Source organism: Macaca mulatta, chromosome 1 (genome assembly GCF_049350105.2).
Source record: "Macaca mulatta isolate MMU2019108-1 chromosome 1, T2T-MMU8v2.0, whole genome shotgun sequence".
Taxonomy (NCBI): domain Eukaryota; kingdom Metazoa; phylum Chordata; class Mammalia; order Primates; family Cercopithecidae; genus Macaca; species Macaca mulatta.
In genome coordinates this window covers 187,490,001-187,514,098 of record NC_133406.1, presented here as the reverse complement: position 1 = coordinate 187,514,098, position 24,098 = coordinate 187,490,001, and the positions used below count along the sequence as shown (strand labels likewise).

The 24,098-nt window shown below is 53.2% G+C and overlaps 1 protein-coding gene across 5 annotated transcripts in view; it reads right to left on the bottom strand.

The window, feature by feature from the left end:
- SLC1A7 (solute carrier family 1 member 7) overlaps positions 1 to 24,098 on the bottom strand; it is a 54,967-nt gene that overhangs the window by 5,773 nt on the left and 25,096 nt on the right. For 3 of the 5 annotated variants that reach the window (XR_013401839.1, XM_015139967.3, XM_015139952.3), the window contains exons 3-6: positions 21,180 to 21,395; positions 12,724 to 12,766; positions 10,332 to 10,554; positions 508 to 607 (exon numbers count right to left, since the gene is read on the bottom strand). Coding sequence is in view for 4 of the 5 variants with exons in the window: in XM_015139967.3 (XP_014995453.3) it covers positions 508 to 607; positions 10,332 to 10,554; positions 12,724 to 12,766; positions 21,180 to 21,395 (582 nt within the window). In the remaining variant the exon portion in view is untranslated. Of the gene's footprint in view, positions 1 to 507; positions 608 to 10,331; positions 10,555 to 12,723; positions 12,767 to 21,179; positions 22,174 to 24,098 lie in introns of those variants that run through there. The other 2 variants (XM_077956537.1, XM_077956532.1) reach the window with 2 other exon arrangements.

Below are 24,098 nucleotides of genomic sequence, written 5' to 3'. Positions count from 1 at the left end.
CCTTCATGCCGTTCCCTCCACCGCCCCAGCCCCGGACAACCTCTGCCACTCCTTCCCCCGCCCTGCCTTCGGGAGGCCCCCATTTCAGGCCCAACACCACCAGAGCCTACACAGTGCGCCTGCGCAGGCCGACCTCTGCGTTCCCCACTGAGCTCCTGAACTCTGAACTCTGGACCAAGGAATAGCAGCTGGTTCTCACTGCCAGCTTTCCTTTCTGCAGAAGCTGAGCTGGTAAGTCTCCACGTGATGGAGAAACAGCCCAGGAGAGCAACAGAGCCAGGCCGAGCTCTTAGACCAGGCTGGAAGGGGCAGGGGGCCCAGGGCCGGAGCCAGGCCTGGCTGGGGCTGGGGGACCCATGGAAACACATGTAGCTCTGGAGGCCCCGGCCCGGGGCTGAGCCTGGGCACAGCTTTCTGCTCACTTTAGGGGAGAAGAGGGTGGGGTCATGTCTTCCCTCCATCCACCCAGGGCTGGCGGGGGTGAGGTGGGTAAATGAGGAGGCTTACCACACAGCCACTGCCACAATCTTCATGACCGACTCATTGAGGCACTGGCAGAAGCTGACCAGGGGGGCCCCGCTCTCACCCATGCGGCCCAGCATGATGCCTGCGGGTCACAGACACAAGAGCATGTCACGGATGCCCCATGCGGGGGTGCAGCCACACTGTGGTAAAGCAGGGACAGACCCACAGGCCCACATGGGTCTCAGCATGGCTGGCTTCCCAGCAGCCTTGATGCTCCAACACTCCCCCACTCTCCCTCTCTCCCTCTCTCCTCCTCCACTACACCATCGACCCCACAGTGCTCTCACGTCTTCCTCCTCTCTCACCTTCCTCCACAAAGTGGCCAATGTTATCTCCTCAAGATAAAAATGCTCCCTGCCAAGCGCACCCCTGGCTTTGCTGTGCACTTAGGCCATGACAAGCTCCCCACTGCCTCACCCAGCTTGATGCCTCAGCCCCACTCCAGTGGGCCCTGCCTGCCCCTCCCTCCTTCTCCTGCCCATCTCACTGTGCCCTGGCACCACTGGCCTTCTTTAAGTTTCTGGAAGGAGGGAGTCCAGCTCTTCACTGCCTCAGGGCCTTTGCACAGGCTGTTTACAATGCCCCAGGCACTGGCTGCCCGCTCTCCAAACAGCTTGGAAGCCATCCCCACTCCCCTTTGCAAACGCCCACTTATTCTTCAGTATCTCACCTCTTAGGGCCTATTACAACATAACTGTCTGGGTTTTTCCCCATCTCCTCTGCGAGGTTAGCTCAGCGAGAGCAAGAACTGCATCTCCTTAGCTGGAGCATGTTAGATGCACAGTGATCAATGGTGAGTGAGGACTAAAAGCCCTCCCTGATGCTCCTGGTACCTCCCCCGGCATTCCAGGCCTTCCTCCCCAGCTCGCACACACCAGGAAAGGGTGGTGTGGGAACAGCTCTGTGGGGTGATCTCCATCAGGCCAGTCCTGAAACACGGACTGAGTGGCTGCCCTGCCTCCTGGTGAGACCGACGAGGGGAGCAGGGCACCCTGTGCAGCTGCCCTCATGAGGCCCACTGTCATGGTGCTGGGGCTCAGCCAGGGAGGCAGGGTGGGATTCAAACCATGGCCTGTGGGACACCAGAGAAGGGCTCTTTCCCTGTCCTGAGAAGCCTGAGCCACACAGTCCTTGGAGCAGCTAGCCTGTGGTAATGGGGTGAGGTGGGGGCCCTGCCAGGGTGGGTAGGAGAGGCTGGAGTTGGAGGTGACCCTGGGCCTACCCCTGTCCACCTGTCTTCCTGCCGCCTGGCTGATGTGGAGCCAGATTCCCCTGCTGGCTCCACCCTCCCCAGGCTCCTGCCCCTCCTCAGGCCGATTTGGATTTTCCCAGGGGCATCCAAGGACTGGCTGCTGGGAACCAGTGTGCATGGAACCCTGATGTGATGAGGCGGCTCCCTCACGGCAGGGCCAGCGGGACCTTAGCACCAGCCACATCCCAGGGATAGGGTGGGGAAAGGAGGCTGGGTTGAGGGAACCAAAGAAAGCCCTGCTCGGAGCCACTGTACAAGTGTGCTCACTCATACACGTGGGCAGACACTGGTATCTGCACCAACAGGCACAGGCACTGGCACATGTGGGCATTGACAGGCACAGGCACTGGCACATGTGGGCATTGACAGGCACAGGCACACACAGAAGCAGGTGCACACAGACACAGGCACAGAAAGACCAGGCACACGCTGATGCAGGGACGCAGGGATGCAGCTGCACACACACGTGAGCACAGGCAGATGTGGGCACACACAGGCATGAGCACACACAGACACAGGTGCACATAGACACAGGCACACATAAGCCAGGTGCACGCTGATGAGGGAACACAGGGATGCAGGTGCACACGCACAGACACAGGCACAGACAGGCCAGGCACACGCTGATGCGGGGACACAGAGACACACGTGCACACAGACACAGGCACTGGCAGATGTGGGCACATGAAGGCATGAGCACACACAGACTAAGCCACACACTGCTTTGGTACACTCACACACCCCACCTTGGTACACTCACACCACCTTGGTGCACTCACACACTCCGCCTCGTTACACTCACCCTGTCTCAGTACACTCACCCTGCCTCAATACACTCAGACACCCCGCCTCGTTACACACAACCTGCCTCGGTACACTCACACAACCTGCCTCGGTACACTCACACACCCCGGCTCAATACACTCACACACCCTGCCTCGGTACACACACACAACTCACCTCGGTACACTCAACTGCCTCAGTACACTCACACACCCCACCTCGTTACACTCACACACCCCACCTGGGTACATTTACCCCAACTCGGTACACTCACACTGCCTCAGTACACTCACGCCGCCTCGGTACACTCACACAACCTGCTTCGGTACACTCACACAACCCGCCTCAGTACACTCACACAAACTGCCTTGGTACAGTCACACTGCCTCAGTACATCCACACACATTGCCTCGGTACACTCACACAACTCGCCTCGGTACACTCAACCACCTCTGTACATTCACACTGCCTCGGTACACTCACACACCCCCACCTTGTTACACTCACACACCCCACCTCGGTACGTTCACCCTGCCTTGGTACACTCACACACACTGCCTTGGTATACCCACATGCTCCACGTCGGTACTTTCACACACCTAGCCTCAATACACTCACACACCCTGCCTCGGTACACTCACAAACCACACATCCATACACTCACACACACTGACTCAGTACACTCACACTCTCTCAGTACACTCATCCCGTCTCAGTACACTCACATCCCGCTTAGGTACACTCACACACCTTGCCTTGGTACACTCACACACCCCGCCTCAGTACACTCACATAACTCTCCTCAGTACACTCAACTGCCTCGTGTATGAGCCTTGGTATACTCATACACCTTGCTTCATTACAATTGCACACACTGTCTTGGTACACTCACACACTCCACCTCGGTACACTCACACAAGTCACCTTGGTACACTCACATAACTCTCCTCAGTACACTCAACTGCCTCGGCATAGTCACACACATCACCTTGGTTCACTCAGACACCCCCGCCTTGGTACACACACACACCTTTCCTCGGTACACCCACACACCCCGCCTCGGTACACTTACACTGCCTTGGTACACTCACACACTGCCTTGTTACACTCACACTGCCTCATCAAGACTCACACACCTCGCCTCAGTACACTCACTTCTCTGTGATACATGCATACAGACTGCCTTGTTACACTCACACCACCTTGGTACACCCACACAACCCACCTCGGTACACTCACACACCCCACCTCAATACAATCACCCCTGCCTCGGTACACTCACACTGCCTCGGTACACTCACACTGCCTTGGTACACTCACACAAACCACCTCAGTACACTCACACATTCCGCCTCAGTACATTCACACAACTTGCCTTGGTACACTCACACAACTCTCCTCAGTACACTTAGCTGCCTCAATACACTCTCACACCCCACTTCGTTACACGCACACACCCCACCTCATTACACTCACACACCCCACCTCGGTACATTCACACACAACACCATGGTGCAATCACATACCCCGCCTAGGTACACTCACACACTCTGCATAGGTACACTCACACACACCACCTTAGTACACTCACACTGCCTTGGTACACTTACACAACCTGATTTGCTTTGGTACACTCACATTGCCTAGGTACACTCACACACCCCTGCTTTGGTACACTCACCCTGCCATGGTACACTCACACACCTTGCCTCAGTACATGCACACTGCCTTGGTACACTCACACAACCTGACTCAGTACACTCACACAACCCTCCTCAGTACTCACACACCCCACATTGGTACTTTCACATGCCTTGCCTCAATATACTCACACACCCCACCTCAGGACACTCACAAACCGTACCTCTGTACACTCACACACACTGACTCAGTACACTCACAGTCTCAGTACACACACACCCCATCTCAGTACACTCACACCACCTTGGTACACTCACACATCCCGCCTAGGTGCACTCACACATACCACCTTGGTACACTCACACACTCGCCTTGGTACACTCACACACACCACCTCGGTATACTCACACGCCCTGCCTTTGTACACACACACACACCCCACCTCGGTACACTCACCCCACCTCAGTACACACAACATGCCTTGGTACACTCACACACCCTGTCTCGGTACACTCACACACCCCATCTCAGTACACTCACACACCCGTCTCAGTACACTCACACCACCTTGGTACACTCACACATCCCACCTAGGTACACTCACACACACTGCCTTGGTACACTCACAAACTCACCTCGGTACACTCACACACACCACCTCGGTATACTCACATGCCCTGCCTTTGTACACACACACACCCCACCTCGGTCCACTCACCCCACCTCAGTACACTCACACAGCATGCCTCAGTAAACTCACACACCCCATCTCGGTACACTCACACATCCCACCTTGATATACTCACCTCACCTTGGTACATTCACATGCCACACCTTGGTACACTCACACTACCTTGGTACACTCACACTGCCTCAATACACTCAAACACCCTGCCTCAGTACACTCACACATTCCACTTTGGTACACTCACAAAACCCACCTTGGTACACTCACACTGCTCACCTTGTTACACTCACCCACCCCTCCTCTGTACACTCACATCACTTTGGTACACTCACACACTCCACCTCCTTACACTCACACCACCTCAGGACACTCACACATGCCACCTCAGTACACTCATCCCACCTCAATACACTCACACACCCTGCTTCATTACACTCACATTGCCTCAGTACACTCATACAACTTTCCTCAGTACTCTCACACACCCTGCCTCGGTACGCTCACACACAATGCCTTGGTACACTCACATGACCTGCCTTTGTACACTCACACAGCCCACCTCGGTACACTCACTCCACCTTGGTACACTCACACAGCATGCCTTGGTAAACTCACACACCCTATCTTGGTACACTCACACATCCCGCCTTGGTACGCTCACCCCACCTTGGTACATTCACACACCACACCTCAGTACACTCATAGTGCCTTGTTACACTCACACCACCTCAGTACACTCAAACACCCTGCCTTGGTACACTCACACATTCCACTTTGGTACACTCACAAAACCTACCTCGGTACACTCACACTGCCTGCCTTGGTACACACACCCACCCCGCCTCTGTACACTCACACCGCTTTGGTACACTCACACACTCCACCTCGTTACACTCACACCACCTTGGTACACACACACACTGCCTCAGTACACTCACGCCACCTCGATACACTCATACACCCCACTTCGTTACACTCACATTGCCTCAGTACACTCACACAACTTTCCTTGGTACACTCACACAACCTATCTCGGTTCATGCACACACCACACCTCGGTACATACACACACACCGCCTTAGTACACTCACAATGCCTCAGTACACTCACACCGCCTTGGTACACTCACCCTGCCTCGGTACACTCACACTCCCCATCTCGCTACACTCACACACATCGTCTTGGTACACTCACACCTCCTCTGTTGTACACTCACTTCGTCTTGGTACACTCATACCTCCTCTGTATACTCACACACACTGCCTCATTACTCACACACCCCAATTTGGTACACTCACACACCCTGCCTTGGTACACTCCCACAACCCGCTTCAATACACTCATACACTCTGCCTCGGTACACTCACACACCCAGCCTTGGTACACTCACACATTTTGCTTTAGTACACTCACACACCCTGCCTTGGTACACTCAGTTTGCCTTGGTACACTCACCATGCCTCAGTACACTCACACACTACATCTCGGTACACTCACACCCTGCCTCTGTACACTCACATGCACTGCCTCAATACACACACACGCCCCACCTCGGTACACACACACGCCCCACCTCGGTACACTCACATGCCCCGCCTCAGTATACTCACCCCACCTCAGTACACGCACACTGCCTCAGGCTCACACACCCCGTCTCGGTACACACACACGCCGCTTGTACACTCACAAAACCTGCCTTGCTACATTCACACACCCTGCCTTGGTACACTCACACACCCCACCTCGGTACACTCACACTGCCTTGGTACACTCACACACACTGCCTTATTACACTCACACACCTTGCCTCGGTACCCTCACACTGCCTTGGCACACTTACACACTCTGCCTCGTTATACTCACACACCCTGCCTTGGTACACTCATACAGTCACACTGCCTTGGTACACTCACACACTCCACCTCGTTACACTTACACCGCCTCAGTACACTCACATATCCCACCTCGGTACACTCATCCCGCCTTGATGCACTTACACATCACCCTTTGCTACACTCAAACTGCCTTAGAACACTCAGACACCCTGCCTCAGTACACTCACATGGCCCACCTCAGTACACTCACACACCCCACCTCGGTACACACATACACACTGCTTCGGTACACTCACACATACTGCCTCAGTACGCTCACACACACCACCTCAGTACACTGACTCTGCTTTGGTACACTCATACCGCCTCAGTACACTCACATAACTGGCCTTGGTACACTCACACATACCGCCTTGGTATACTCACATTGCCTTGGTACACTCACACAACTTTCTTCGGTACAGTCACACAACCTGCCTCAGTACACTCAAACACCCTGCCTCAGTACACTCACACACCCTGCCTTGGTACCCTCACACCACCTTGGTACACTTACACACTCCACCTCATTACACTCACATACACTGCCTCGGTACACCTACACCACCTTGATACACTCACTCTGCCTCATTACATTCACACTGCCTTGGTACACTCACACACCCTGCCTCGGTACACTTACCCAACCTCGATGCACTCACACACCACCTCTCATTACACTCACACTGCCTCGAAACACATCCCCTGCCTTGGTACACTCACACAACCTGCCTCAGTACACTCACACACCCCTACTCACCCCTCCCTCGATGCACTCACACACCTCGCCTCGGTACACTCAACTGCCTCGGTACACTCACTCACACCACCTTGGTATACTCACACACCTCGCCTTGATACACTCACACACCCCGCCATTATACCCTCACTTTGCCTTGGTACACTGACACATACCACCTCAGTACACTCATAACCATTGTCTCTGTATACTCACACTGCCCCAGTACACTCACACCACCTTGGTACACTCATACACCTTGCCTCGGTACACTAACACCACCTCGGTACACTCACACACTCCACCTTGGTACACTCACACACATTGCCTCGGTACACTCACACACCCCTACTCACCCCTCCCTCGATGCACTCACACACCTCGCCTCGGTACACTCAACTGCCTCGGTACACTCACTCACACCACCTTGGTATACTCACACACCTCGCCTTGATACACTCACACACCCCGCCATTATACCCTCACTTTGCCTTGGTACACTGACACATACCACCTCAGTACACTCATAACCATTGCCTCTGTATACTTACACTGCCCCAGTACACTCACACCACCTTGGTACACTCATACACCTTGCCTCGGTACACTAACACCACCTCGGTACACTCACACACTCCACCTTGGTACACTCACACACATTGCCTCGGTACACTCAACCGCCTTGGTACACTCACACACACCACCTCGGTACACTCACACACCTCCTCGTTACACTCACACACCTCACCTTGGCATACACCCTGTCTCAGTACACACACACACTGCCACAGTACACTTACCCTACCTCAGTACACTCACATATCCTGCCTCAGTACACTCACACACACCACCTCGGTACACTCGCACCACCTTGGTACACTCACACACCCCAACTCAGTACACTCAGAAACCATGCCTCTGTACATTCACACACCTCACCACCTCGTTATACTCACACCATCTCAGTACATTCACACACCCCGTCTGAGTACACTCACACACCTTGTCTCGGTACACTCACACTGCCTTGATACACACACATCCTGCCTCGGTACACTCACACACCCCTGCCTTGGTACACTCACATACACCACCTCAGCACACTCATACACCCCACCTCAGAACACTCATACATCCACACACACCCACACACACCACCTTGTACACTCACACACACTGCCTCAGTATACTCACACAACCCACCTTGGTATACTCACACAACCTGCCTTGCTACACTCACACACACTTCCTCGGTATGCTCACACACCTGACCTTGGTACACTCACACACACCACCTTGGAACACATACACACCCCGCCTGGGTACACTCACACGCCCGCCACAGTACACTCACACTCTTTGTCTTGGTACACTCACACACCCCGCCTCGGTACCCTCATATGCCCCACCTTGGTACACTCACACAAATGTTCATGGATGCACGGACAGTTACACATGCGCAGTGAACACTCAGTAAGTTAAGTACAGGGGTCTCCTGTTCTTTTGCTCTGCCAGTAGATGCCCTTTTCTTGTGCTCCTGGCCCTGAGAAAGGCTGCGTTTGGGGACTGCTTGTCAGATGTGCTGAAAGGCACTTTCAGACGTTGTCGTTTCACACACTTGGCTCACTGAGGCCCTGGCCCCTCTTCACGCCTGGCATTTTGGCCCAGATGAGAAGAGCTCCATTACCCATTGTCATCCAGCCACCCACCCATCTCCCCACCAGGTCTGCTGAGTGCCTGCTCTGGCCATGGCAGCAGTGGGCTCTGGGGTGGATGGCGAGAAGCCCATCTGCCTGCGCGGGGCTGGTAGTGGCTGTGCAGACAGCAAGCAATGGCATCCTCACAATCTAGTCTAGTGCTTACGGAATAACCAGGCAGTGTAGCCTGGGGCACTTGGCCTAGTCTGGGGAGGGCTCTCCTGAGGGCATGGCGCTTGTGGGGAGCACCCTGAAGATAAAAAACGTGGAGGGGGAGTGGCAAAAGCAGTCGGGCTGAGGGAGGCAGTGGCTGTGAGTGGCGGGGCTGTGCTGAGAGGAGAACACGGGCCAGTCTCACAGGGCTCTTCAGCTGGCACTAGGGTTTGAGTCCCTTTCCAGGGCAATGGGCAGAGCACGATCAGACTTGTGACCTCCTGAATAGGAGACACCAGCAGGGACAGCCCTGAAAGCTTTCTAGGCAGCTTTCACCGGAACCAGGCAAGAGACCACACGGCCTTGACCCAGGCAGTGATGCCGAGTAGAGGGAAACACGTGGCTTGGAGGGGACCTTGGGGGCAGACCCGACAGGATGCAAAAGTGGGGGCCAAGGCAGAGGATGAGGTAGAAAGTCACTCCCGGAGTTTTTGCATGAATGAGGAGGACGGTGAGGTCTTTTCCTTGACAAGAAAACCCAGTGGAGGAGTCGGGGATGGCAGGCAGGACATCTCCACAGGCTTTTTGGGGTCTGAAGCTTGTATAATTTGGGACCCCTCTTTAAGAAAAATAACACAAAATTTAAAAACCAAGGTGCGGGCCTCCAAGTAGCTTGCATAGGCGAGGGACTTGGCATCCCAGAGGAGGGCAGCAAAGGGAAGGGTGTGGCAGGGATGCCAGCTGTGGGCCTAAGAAATGGCCCAGACAGGCCTGAGCGGGAGGTGCCAGGGAGAAGCCTCTGGGGTGGGGTGGGGAGGTGCGGGATTTAAATAAACAGGGCTGATCAATGTTTACAGTTTTTCACAGTAAACCTCTCTAGCATTCTCCCCAGACCTCAGTAAGAGGTGGAGGAGCAGGCTGCTGGGAGGGGCTGGGGGCCCGGCTCCATGGCACCACTCGGCAAGTGGGCAGCACGTACCCATGGTGGCGGAGAAGAAGACGATGCCCAGCACGTTCATGCCATCACTGGTGCCCGGCTCCGACTTGTAAATGACCTCAGGCGGTGGGGTCAGGTCCAGGGCGAAGTTCTGCACACGAGAGCCATTCTCCTCCTGGACCCCGTAGATGAGGATTCGCCGAGGAGGGGCCTCCTCTGGTGCCACCTTGGGGGACTTGACAACTGGGGTGGTCTTGGTGCGGTACTGGTGGGTGACACCCCACCCAGAGAGAAGTCAGGGCCAAGGGTTGTTATTAATATTAACGACAAGAATAATAGCATCTTGAAGGCACATTTGTATCCACTCCTATCCTATTTGATTGACAGTAACCCTGTGAAGCAGGCAGAGCAGGGATTGCTATTGATATTTTATCCAAAGAGAGCTGCAACTCCTTCCTCTACAACCACACCACCCAGCCACGCTGCCTCCTGCCTTCATTCCTCTTCTCCCTTCTACACCTCATCACCCCATCTGAGTCCCTCTTAACTGCCCACCCAGCCCCTTATCCACCCAGGTAACCCTTCCTCCGCCCATCTGTCCCCTCCCAATCATCCAATATCCATCCACCTGGTGGCCCACTGGCCCTGCCGCCCACCAGGTGGAAACTTGGACCTTCTCTTTGAAGAAGCATAGCCTGCCCCAAGCCTTGTTGATGAGATGAAGCCCATGCACGAGAAAATGACCCTCCTGAGCCACGTACCTTTCCCTCTCTGCCCCCAGAGCATTCATGGGTCTCACTCCCTCATCCCTCAGGTACTGGGAGCCCAACAAGGGAGCTTCCTCTCCCCTCAGACATCACTGCATCGATAAGACCAACCACCCAGGAAACATATGAGACCTGAAGTCTCTGCTTCCTTTTCCTCCTCTGTAAAATGGATCATGATAGCATCTACCACATGAGATGAAATGAGACGATGTATATAAAGTGCTTACAACAGTTCCTGGCACATGTTAAGCCCCATGGAAGCATTACTGCTACCATTATCATCATCATCATCATCATCATTATCATCATCATCATCATCATCCTGTTGAACACTCTGTGCTGGTTGCTGGAGATACACAATGAACCTGACATGATTTCTGCCTTGGGGAGGGAGTGACTAATTGGCTGAAAGAGATAGACAGCTTCACGAAGAAGGGGACATTTGACTTGAGTCCTGAAGGGTGGGTAGGAGTTTGCCAAAAGAAAAAGGGCATTCCAGATAGTTACAAAGTAGAGCAACATTGTTTCTCTTTATCTCTCATACCCTCAATGATTCCCAGTCACAATAGAAACTCCCTAGCTTAGGATTTGGTCCCCTTCACAATCTGGTTTATTTCATACATGTCAGGAGAGACGCAGCGACTTGCCGAAGCTTTCACAGCTCCCTATTCAGAAGCCTCCTCTCTACCCCTCAGCCACTTCCTTGTGTCCCCAGGCTCAACGTAGGGCCCAGCCCAGGAAAGGGGTTCAGGAAACTCTGGATTTAACCAACAGCTGACAATTTAGAAAGGGAAACAGAATTGGAAATTATTCAAAGGGCAGGCAAAGACTGATGCACAAGGACATTCACCACAATTTCAACAAAGGAAAAACTTTGAAAACAACCTAAGGGAACACTGAAAGGGGGAATGGGAAATAAATGGCAGCCTAGCCTTATTAAAGGCCATTATAGTACCACTAAACAGTATACTTTTAAGAAATATTTCATATCCGGGCAAAATGCTCATGATATAATGGAAGTGAAAAACAGCAAGATGAAAACTGTATATGCACTATGATTATAATATTATTTAAAAATATATAGAGGAAAAAGACTAGAAATACACCGTCTGCTACCAGGGACTATGTACTAGAACTACAGATGATTTTTATTTTCTACTTTATATTGTTTAGTATTTTCCTAATTTTCTACAGTGAACATCATTATTATTCTCATTGGGGGGAAATGATTACTTTAAAAGGAAAGAGAAGACAGGCTAAGAAGATAGGCCTGGGTTTACCTACTGGCTTTGTTATTTACTAGTGGTATAACCTTGGGCAAATCACTGAATCCTCGGAGCCTCAGTTTCCTCATCAGGAAGTGGGGCTAGTGCCGAGTTACTGTGAGGATGGGCGAGAGGGTGTATGTGTAAGCAGAGCAGGCACTCAGTGAAGGCTTCTCTCCACCCCCACACGTTTTCATCATGAAAAATGGAACCCAGGACAGGGATGTGGCCATGGGGGGCTCTAAGGATCCCCAACGTGCCCTCCCCTCTAGCATCCCACCTCCAGGAGACAGCGTGACTGACCAGCACACCTGTCACGTCCCAACCATGCCACTAGCCCTGCTGCCTGCCCTCCTGCCGGCTGCCCCTTCCCTCCCCTCCACCGCCCATGGACTCACTCACCTGTTTGAATGTGGCTTCTACTAGGTTGGCTGGGAACATGTTCCTGGGAAGAGAATCAGCAATTGAAAAATTCCAGAGCCCAGGACAGGAGGGCCCTGGGGGTCGTGTCCTTGGGGTAATCTGAACATCTCCCTTGGTGGTCAGGCCTTCCTCAGGCCAGCCTCCTCTGAGGTCTCATCCCCTACATCATGGACACTCCACACCACCAGCACCTGCCGCCCCCAGACTGTGCCACATACTTTCCAGAGCCAGGCATTTGTCTACACTGTTCCCTCCGCCTGGAATGCCCTGCCTGCCTCTCTTGTCTGGTGAACTCCTCAAATCTACCACAGATCAAGCACCTCTTCCTCTGTCCAGCCCTCCCTGACTGCCCCACAAGACCCTGTGGCCCTTCTGTGTGTGGGTCACTGCCACTCCGCCACACCACCGTGCGGTCGCTGGCTCACCTGTCTGCCTCCCCCACATAGGGGCCGCCTTGCAGGTGGGACTTGGTTGTTCATGTCCTATCTGTGGGGCCCAACACGGGACCTCTCACACAGGGGGGCTCGTTATTCTTAGTAACATATTTTGTTATAAAGCTAAAGGTGGAGGAGTCTTTCCTACCAGATAAAAAAACTGTAAAGATATAACTGTCAAAACCGTGATACTGACACAGCAGTCAATGGAATAGTCCGTGTAAGGGAAGCTGTAGCCCAGAAACAGAACCTAGCACATCTAAGTGTTTCATACTTGATAAAAGTTGTTTCACAAATCAGTGAGGAAATGAAGGATTCTTTATAGAATACTGTGTAGCTGACCAACTGTTTGGAAAAATAGATGTCAGATCCTTACACCAAAATGAATTCCAAATGATTTAAAGAAATAAATAATTCCTTGAAAAATGAAACCAGCTGGGCATGGTGGTTCACGCCTGTAATCCCAGCACTTTGGGAGGCCAAGGCAGGCAAATCACCTGAGGTCAGGAGTTTGAGACCAGCCTGGCCAATATGGCGAAACCCCATCTCTACTAAAACATACAATAATTAGCTGAGTGTGATGGTGCTTGCTGTAGTCTCAGCTACTCAAGAGGCTGAGGCAGGAGAATTGCTTGAACCCGGGAGGTGGAGGTCGCAGGGAGCTGAGCTTACACCACTGCATTCCAGCCTGGGGACAGAGTGAGACTCTGTCAAAAAAAGAAAGAAAGAAAGAAAAAGAAACCATAAAAAGCTAAAAGAAATACAGGTTGAGATCTTATCAGGTCTCAGTATAGGAAATGACTCTCTAAGAACAAAATGAGCAATAAATCAATAGATTTTACTACACGAAAATAAAGAAATCCTGAAGCGCAACATAGCATCCTGGATTGGATCCTGCAACAGAGAAAAAGGACATTCGTGGAAAAACCGATGAAATCCAAACGAGATCCGTAACTTAGTTAATAGTGTTGAACCAATTTAATTTCTTAGTTTTGACAAATGTACCCTCGTTATGTAAGCCGCTAACATCAGGGGAGGCCGGGTGAAGGGCGTGTGGGATCTCTCTGTACGGTCTACAACTTTTCCGTAAACCTAAAACTAGGCTAAAATGCAAAGCTGAATGCTTGAGAAGCTCTCCAAGACATATTGCAATACAGCTAAAACCACAAAGCAAGTGACGAACTGGAGAGACTGCGTGACCAAGCACGACCATCTTAAATCTACTAAGAGCTTTTACAAATCTTGGCCTGGTTTCTACCTTCACTAGCTCCTCTCATCAGAATATCAGCTCCCTGGAGGGCGGAAACTCTGTGTTTGTTCACTGCTGTGTCTCCAGCCCCGGGAAGAGTTCCCAGCACATACCAAGCACTCGGTAAATATTTGCTGCGTAAACCAATAGACCACAAAAATCCGACAGGAAAATGATGGAAAGATACGACCAGGCAATTCGTGTTACAAAAGAAGGAAAGTCAATGGCCAAAAACGCTTTTTAAAATGTTTAGTTTCATCAACAAATTCAAGATATTTCCACCTGTCAAACTGACAAAGTATTTTTAAAACGACAGTGCACGGTGTGGGAGGTTTGGTGAGAGATGGGCACCCTCACGTGGTCCTGGCAGCAGCCTTTCTCTAAAAGCATTTATATCTTTGTCTTCACAGTCCCCTTCTAGGACTGTGTCCTGTGAGAAATGCCACCTCTGAGGTTAGCATCTGCTAAGAGGTTTCCGTTGCGTGCCTGCTCTTCCTCCAACCTGCGGCCCCACACTCACACTGCCTCCACCTGGGTTGCCTCCTACTCACTCTTGTCCTCAGTTCCTCTCTTCCCATCTTTCAAGACTCAGCTCACACACACATGGAGAACATGTGGAAGGTCATAAGAAGCCAAATGGAACTTGTACCTGTATAGACATTTATTTACAACTTCCTTTACAGTTACAATCATTTTAAATGTGGGCCCTGGCAGGATTAGCTAGTTGCCTACACAGTCTCCATTCTCCCATCCTTCCTTAATAGAAGTCCTGTTATATTGTGGGGACCAAATGGGACTGCCATCAAACCCTGATTCTCTTGCTAATGGGGTGGCCATCAAGAAGTGAGTGAAAGTTGTTGGGTGGTGATTCCTGGAAAACTCTTAAGGAGGTGCCCATTCAGCCAGGACCCTTTGGTCCATTCCTCCAACTTTCTTCTTTTATGCCTTGAACACGGAGATAATAGCTAAAGTTTGAGCAACCTTCGTGGACCATGAGACTCAGATGAAAGCCAGGTGCTAAGCATGGCACAGCACACGGGTGGGCGGGGCATGGGACCCTGGCGACTGCCAGCTGCCCACCTCCCATTTCTGGACTGCTCTTCAGGAGCAAATGCAAGCTTTTACCTTACTTAAGCCTCTGCTGATCTGGCAGCCAAAAGCAAGTCCTGACTAGTGTGTTCTCATACTAATAACCAATGAATTTATCCTGCAGATTTTAATCAAGAATTATACCTTTGATTATTAAATGGGGAAATGTACATTTTCTTTTGGCTTTGAGCCTTCACGGGAAGACTTTTCTGCTTGTCCCATGAGGTCTGTGCTCCTGGTGGCAGCTACATAAAACACAGAACGTGCCTGGGGACATTAATAGCCATGCCTATCAAATATCCACACACTCTGCCCTGTGCCTCTCTGCACGTTTTCCAGGCAGAGCCAGAGTCCATCTCTCAGCTCCCCTCTTCCCCTGCTACTTGCAAATTCTCACCGAGATGCTTCCAAACCCACCCCTAATAACATGTCCCCAGACCAAGTCCTAAAGGTGGGAATTGTTCCTTCCCAAGCACAGCTCCTGGAAGCTTCTTCCAATCCCTGAGAGGGTAGTTGGGAGCTATAAATAGAGCCCAGTCATTACTTAATCTCTGTGGTGTTTTAATAAGATTGGAAAAAAAAAAAAAAAAAAAGAGAGAAGGGGCCAGCCCTGCTTAGTGCTCTGCTTGGGTTTCTGTTTTGCGCGCTGCACTGGGAGCAGGCGCCAGCGTTCTGGAGCCCCCGCTGGAGCCCTGGAAAATGAATTCCTGTCTTGGCGGGTCATCCAGGGACATGGTCCGTTGTGTTCCTCTGGAATCATCTTTGAGACATAGATGCAGATCTTTGCCCCTGAGGTGTGCCTTATGTCCCCACACAGTGGGCTCCCACTTTTCATTTGTCCCACTTGCCCTGGTTCTCAGTTCTCTGCCTGGTCATCTGTGTTTCTGTTCAGTCTTCAGTGCCTGGTAGACACCTGCTGTGGGCCCGGGCAAGGGTCAGGAGGCCCCTGGTCCCTCACTGCCAGTGTCCCCATCTCCTTCACAGCCTCTCAGAGCATCAGGAGTCACCGTCAGTGCACCCATTTGTCCGTCTGTCCTGAGATGGTGGGCAGCCCTGGGGTGGGGGCGTGAGGGGCACTTGTACTTGCTCCCCAGCTCCCAGCACAATGTCTTCACCCAGAGCAGCAGCTGAATGGAACAGGGGGGCTGAATGGAACGGAAGTGACTGTGCCCCTCCCAGGGCACCCCATCCATGCCTCTGCTCACCTGTCCACTCCACCCTGCTCTAATCCATCCTTCCCAAACCCACCAGCTTCCCATTCCGAAAGCCTAACAGCCAGCCCCTCAACCTGGGCTTCCTGTCTTCAAGGTTGGACTCTGCCCAGCCCTCTCAACCTCATCTCCCAGAACCCTCCTCCAGAAGCTTCGGTTCATGCCCTGTAGCCTCTTCACTGGCTCATAGGCCTTTGTGTTTCAGAACCACAGAGCTAGATGGAAGCTTGAAAATCACTGGGGAAACTGAGGCCTGGAGCGGGGAACTGGCCTGCCCAGGGTCACACAGTGACTTATTATTGTCAGAGTGGAGATGAGGCCACAGGTCTCCTAGGTTCTGGTTTCCTGTCCCAGGACGCCTGTGTTCTCTCCCTGCAGTCCCACTCTCTGACCAAGAAACTGTGAGAGCGTAGGCCCAACACCCAGCTTTGCAGAACAACTTGCCTCAGGGTTGAGAGCGGGTGGGGTAGCGCTGGGGGGAAGGGGGTGCGGTTCTAAGCAGCAGGATCAATTTTCTGTTCTAAGCAGCAGGATCCATTTTCACCACGTGAAAAGCAACCCAAGAGCAGGAAACACTCTGGAACATTTGACTGTGGCATGTGTGTTTGATCCGAGCCCCACAGCCCCTGAGCAGGGGCAGGCAGTGGTGAGGCAGGCAGCACCGACACCTCCTTCCACCACGTGGAGAAGCCGTTCTGAATCATTAAGATCCAAGAAACCATGAATCACCACATCCTAGAAATAACAGATCTTAGAAACGAGGTTTCTTGAAGTTCCTCTTTCCTCGGTTTCCAGGATATCCACTCTCCCAGTTCTCCTTCTGTCTCTCTGCTTGCCGCTGCTCTGTCTGCTGTGCAAAGCCCACAGTGCAGCCGTGAGCCAAGGCCCCTCCTAGGCCTCTGCACCTGCTTGCTGGGCACGTTCTCCCTGGACCATTCCAGCTCCTCCTGGGGGTCAGACCCCAACGCCACTGATGACCTGAAACCCACATGTGCATTCAGCAAACTCTGTGCACCCACTCGGTGCCAGGTGCTGTTCTAGACTCCAGGATACAGCAGGGAACAGAGGTTAAAGAGCCAGGCTTCACAGGGCATGTTACATTCCAGTGGAGGTGGGAAGAAAAGAAACACATCGATGTGATCATGTTGGGTACTAAGAAAGGCTATGAGGAAAGGTGACGCAAGAGAAGACAACAGAGAGACAGAGCCTCAGAGGCCCCAGGAGAGGCGACACCCAGGAGAGATGTAAATGGAGTGAGGGAAGGAGCTGCATGCTTTCTGCTGGGAGGGCCATCCAGAGAGGCGGCAATGGCACCCAGATGGGAAGGACAGCGAGGCAGGTGGGGCTGGAGCCAGGGCAGGGAAGGGGAGAGTCGGGGCAGAGGTCAGAGGCTGACGTGTGTCAGCAAGTGCCTGTAAGCCGCAGTGCAGGCTACGATTTTGTTGCCATGTGCTGGGTTGAGAGCAGGTTTTGAAAAGGATGCCTGTAGCTGCAGTGCTGAGAACAGACCACAGGAAGCAGAGAGGAAGCGGAGGCCAGGCCGGACACCGGAGGGGCGGCAATGGCGGGAGTGGCAGGGGAGGTGGAAGGGCCATGGCTTGGGATTTCATTTTCAAGGTAAAATTTGCTGAGGAACTGGCTGCAGGGTATGAGAGAATGAGAGATGTCAGACCAAGATGGGCAGGGCGAGAAAAGGGCAGATTTATGAAAAAATCAAGAGTTGAACTTGGGCCTGTTAATTTTGAGATGCCTCTAGACACTTTATGTGAGAATCTGGAACTCAGGTGAGAGGTTTCCAGGCCGGAGACTGAATTCGGAAGTGCCAGAGTCCAGAAGGTGTTCAAAGCACTGGTACTGGATGAAGTCTCGCTGGCCAAGTAAGCACTCACAGAACAGACCCTGCCTGGATCTCTTTCTGGCTCCAGACTCTATAGGTGACAGCCACGCGATAGGAACAACATGGCAAGCATTTCATGATCCTTAGTTCATCACACACTCTAAAGGGTAAAAGAGAAGCTGAAGATTTTCCTGGAGTAATGAAGGCAGTGGTAGACTGATTGCATTGATGGCCTTGGTTTGTAGACTCCATTTCCCTTGTAACATTGTGGTCCCTTCCCACCTTGACTCTGGACTTGGCCACCTGACTTGCTTTGGCCAAGAGGATATTAGTGGACTTGCTGAAAGCAGAGGATTGAGAAACATTTGCATGTTTTGATTTCCTCTCTTGCTCCTCCACCTTTGTTATTAAAAAAAATGCCTGGGCTAGCTCTCTCCTGGAATCCTGTCACCACCATGAAATAAATCTAGGCTGGCCTGCTGGAGTACAAAGACCACAAAGAGTGCAGCTGAATCATCTCAGCCAAGATTCCCCTAGACCAACTGTTCCCCAGTTGAGCCACCAGCTGCCTGCAGACATGTGAGTGAGCTCAGTCCAAATCAGCAGAACTTTCCAGCTGACCTGTAGACTTGTGGCTGTCGTTTTAAGCTGATAAATGTTGGGTTGGTTTGTTATGCAGCAGTAACTAGCTGATACAGGGAATGAGAGTTTCTTTAGAGAGCGGGTGGGAGCCTGTGTATGGGCATCTATCCCCACGGGGGAGGAAAGGAATGCTTCTCCACAACCTCAAGCCAAGAGAACTGTTCAGAGACCTTGGCTTGAGTCTCTTAGGATTTGAGGAATGTAGGGGCTGGTGCCTGACTCATGTCCAAAGGTCCTGGGAAAGGCCAGCACTTCCAATAGGGCTGTGTATGCTTCCCATGGGCCAGATATGACCCAACAGGGTCACCCAGGGGGTGAGGTGACCCCAGTAGAGGAGTCAACCAGAGCCCCAGTCTAGGGAGGACATTGTAAGTAGCCAGATGGAATAGACTGCCTGAGTCCAGGGGACAGCAGGTGAGAGATGCAAGAGAGAGAAGAGGCTCCAGAGAACCCGCAGAAGTACTCTTGGAGAGACATGACCAGGGAGCACCTGCTCCAGCTCACCCCACTCCCAGTCTGGGCAACCCGTCCTGGCCAACTCCCTCACCTCTCACCAGGGAGCAGGCAGAGCAGGAAAGAGAAACGAACTCACCACGACCTTCTTCACACTGCAGCTTTCCCAGTCTGAGTCAGATCCAAAAGACTAGGACAGGGTTAAACTGCATGAGTTTGGGGTGTTAATGTTAGGCCTAGACTTCTTAGATCTGAAATTGATCGGAAAGTGAGAAGTCCTAGAAGGAGTTCCCTGAGCGGGTTTAGTGGGGTAGCCTGTGGAGCCCAGCAGACCATTCCTGGGTGGGGCTTCCCAGGCTCCATCCCAGTCCCTGCTCTCTCACCACCTGTCCTGCAAGAGTCCCTCTGCCACTAGGGTTGCACCTAACACCTCTCCCTGGTGATTTCCAAACCTCTGTCTCCAGCTTAGACTCCTCCATGAGAGTCACAACCACTGGCCAACCATCAGTGGACACCTACCCCAGGATGCCTGCTCCTGCTGCAGACCATCCATCACTTGGTGACCACACCACCATCCACCTGGATGCATGGGCCAGAAACCTTCATGCTGGGTGATCAGCAGACCTCACCTCTGTCTCACCCGCCTCCTGCTGAGGGTCCCTCCTGAGCAGCCCTGCCATCTGCCTCTTTTTCCATCCCCAGTGCCACCACTTGGCTCTGTCCCTGGCTCTGCCTTCCCCTCCAACCTCTCCCACAACTCTGACCCCTGGTCAGAGTGAATCTTCTGAATTGGATCATGTCACTCCTTTGTGTAAAACCCATTTCCTGTGGCCTTTAGGATAAAACTTAACTTTTGGCCTGGTTCACGGTGCCCTTTGAGGTCCGTCCCCACCTGGATTCTCCCGCAGGAGTTTCTGCCCGCCTCTCACCCCTTCTGCTCTGTCACACTGATTGTGTGATGCCTTCTCCCCCACACGGTTCCCTGCAGCTCAGGACCTTTGCACAGCTGTCGCCCCCGGGCCTGCCCTCCCTGCCTCCCCATCTTCCCCTCCCTTAGAAGGGCGGTGGCTTCCTGCTCTCAGCGGCAGCCCCAGCTTCCCCATTGCAGCCCCAGGCCCCCACGTTGTCCCTGTCTGCTCCAGGGTCTGGAAAAGTCATGGCACCTTTTTGAGCCCCATTTCCTCATCTGTGAAAAGAGGACCAATAAAGAAAGGGAGGGGCCAACAACTGCCAGCCTCCCATCCTACAGGCTGGGCATCAGCAAATGCTCACAGACGCCTGCTCTGCACCCAGCCACAGGCAGAGAGGGGCAGACCCTGTCTTGCCTGCAAGGTGCTTCCAGCCTGGTGGGGCAGACGCTGCAGCATGATCTCCGTGGGCAGCCCGGAGCTCAACCCCCTAGGGTGATCACGGCCTCCGTGATCACCCCCATCCCTACACCCCGTCCTGGCCTCTGGGGACCCTGGCAGGGCAGGCTTGGGCCTGGCGTTCCCGAGCGGGGTGTGGGTGGCAATGGTTACCGGATGAGGTCCAGCAGGGCATCGGCTGAGCTCATGATGGGCTTCCCACTCTGCTCCGTGGTCTCCTTCTGGGCCGCGCCGCCTGGGTGGATGATGGAGACCATGAAGATGCCCACGATGACAGCCATGAAGGTGGTCCACAGGTAGTACGCCACGGTAAGGACGCCCAGGCGGCTGGAGGTCTTGGCATCCAGGGAGGCAAGTCCGGACATCAAGCTGGGAGGGCAAGGGGGTCAGGGGCTGTGGTGGGGAGGCCAGGGCCTGGCTGGGCACTCATTGCTCACTCGGCCCCTCCTGGCTATGCCCAACTGCCTCACAGTGCTCCAGGAAACCCCGTTCCTTCAACAATCCAGTCCTGTGCTCCTTCCAGCCTCTCTTTCTGCTCTGCCTTCTGCCCCGTGCCCTGGGGTGCAGGCCCCGCGCCTTGAGACCTCTGCACCTGCCGTTTCCCATGCTTGATGTCCTCTTAGAAGCTTCCTTCACTCTCCTAACGCCTGCCCACCAGGCAGGATCAAGCTCGGGCTACCTCTGAGGTCTACCTGCCTCTCCCCCAAAGTGAGGAGCCCATTCCAGGACTCCTACAGCCGCTGGTTGCTCCATCAGGACCCTGCCTGTCTGTCTGTGAAAGGAGGGACGGGTCTGACTTCCCTGTGGGTCCTGAGAGGACGGCACTGCAGGCGGTTCCTGCAGGCCCCTGGACCAGCTAATGAGGGAGTGAGTGAGAGCGCTGGGCTGGGGACTGGTGACCCGGGTCCTAGTCCCAGCTCTGCCAACTGGCTGTGTGGCCTCAGCAAGCAAGTCACTCCCCCATCTTTGGGCCTTAAGATCTCCATCTGTAAAATGAGGCCATCTTGGGTTTGTGCCTGGGCCCAGGTTCCCTGTCATAGGTGGCTGTGTTGAGAGGGCTGTGGGTCTCTCTCCTCTCGGCTCCTCTCCACCCCCAGCCACCCTGGCCTGGGTCTCTGCCTGCCAGTGCAGGTCAGCCCCGAAGTCCTGGAGCCCCGGAGCCCCAGAGCGACTCTTCTTGCAGCTGTTGTGGGGGTGTGGGATGGTGGGGGGCGGGGGGACGTGAGAGATTAATTAAGGAAATGCTTGTGCTTTGCTTTGTTGCCAAAAGGATTTTTCCCCAAAGCCCTTTCATTCTTTCAGATAAAGAAGTATTTGTCTGGTTTTAATCATGTAAACAAGAGCAGATAATCCCCAGCCACGCTCCTCTTATCATTAGATTCGGTGCAGCAGCATCCAGCCCCGGGCTGAGCGTGAACACCGGCCCCCTCCTGCAGCGGGAGCCACTGCCTGTGAGGGCCCTGCCCTGCCTGCTCGCTGGCACAATGGCTTACTCTTCTGGTAAGACAGAGTTTGAGCGTCCCCTCCTCCAGGAAGCCTTCTCTGACCACCAAGCTGAGTGAAGCCTCCTTCTCTGGTTCCACAGTCCTTGTGCCTCCCACTGTCCCTGTCCCCACCTCACTGAACTGTGAACTGTTTACCGGAAGCGCCTCCAGGGTTGTCCAGGTTCTGATTGAATGCTGGGTCTGCAGTTTGGAAGCAGACCTGCTGAGTGAAGGAGTGAATGAATGAATGAATGAATGAGTGTTTACAATCTCTGCTCATCCTCATCTGCCAGGATGCCATATGTTAGTGATGGGCTTAGGGTGGGTCTTAGACATAAATCCTGAAGGGCTCATAATGGGATTGTGCAGCCAGAGGAAATGGGGGCTGCCCTGCAATCATTATCCAAGAGAGATTATCCCAGTCAGGGTCGGCGCATCAACCCCAGGGCCAAACAGTCCTCCCACCATGACAGAACCCCCACAGTGGGGTCCAGCTGCCTCAGGCCACAGGGAAGCCATGTCCCCGAGAGCAGGCCCTGCCTGAGGTCATACAGGAGAGCAGTGCCCGGCTGGGCCAGAACTCAGGGCCAGACCCAGGCCTGTCCTCCTTCATTCATATGTGTTCAAACCTTTCTCACATGCCCACTGTGTGCCATGCCCTGTGCCCACAGGAAGAAATCAGAACCTGTCCTTGACCTCAAGGAGCTCCTAGTCTGCCAGGGAAAGGGGAGGGAGATGGAAAGGGACACTGGGCCACAAGTGCACTCAAATGGCCCCTGGACTATGTGGGAGCATCAGAACCACAAAGGAAGGGGGGACAAGGAAATGCTGTCTTTATTCAGAGAAGAGGGAATCACTTCAAGCTAGGGAGGTCAAGAAGGGCTCCCTGGAGGAGGTGGCATTTGAGCTGGCTCTTGGAAATGGGAGAGGATTTGGAGATGGGGCAGACATGCCCAGCAGTGAGACAGCAGAAGGCAGAAGGGAGGCTGGAAAGTGTGAGACACCGTGCTGTTCGATGTGGCCTGAGCTTAGGTAATGTCTGAGGATTGGTGACAGATTGGTGATAGAAGGGATAGAGAAGATAGGCTGAGCTCAGGAATAGGGTGGCCTTGTGGCATTTAGCACAACTCAGGCGGCAGAATTTGCTGAATGTCTAGAACGGAGAACTAACAATTCTTTAGATTTGAGAAGATCAAAGTAAACATGGTGTACTGGGAGGGTCACTGAAGTAGTATTTGTAAGATCAAAAACCCGACCTAAGAACTCACCGATGCAGATTAGATAGAAAGGGATGGCACAGCAACCATCAGGAGGGGTCATGTCCCTGGAAGGATGATCCTAAATCAACGCTAAGTGGAAAAGCAAGTTACCAGATCGTTTGCATCTCTGCAGTGAGCCCTGGAACCTCCTGGGATGGAGGACCCCCTCTGGATTTGCGGTCTAGGCACATAGACATGTCTGAGGGATTGCATGGAGTGGGGCGCAGGTGAGGACTGGATTTCAGAAAAGGATAAAAGCCCCTCAGAAGGCCCCTCCGGGGAAGAAGAAGCCTAACACAGGGGTGGCGCCAACTCAGGGACAGAATGAG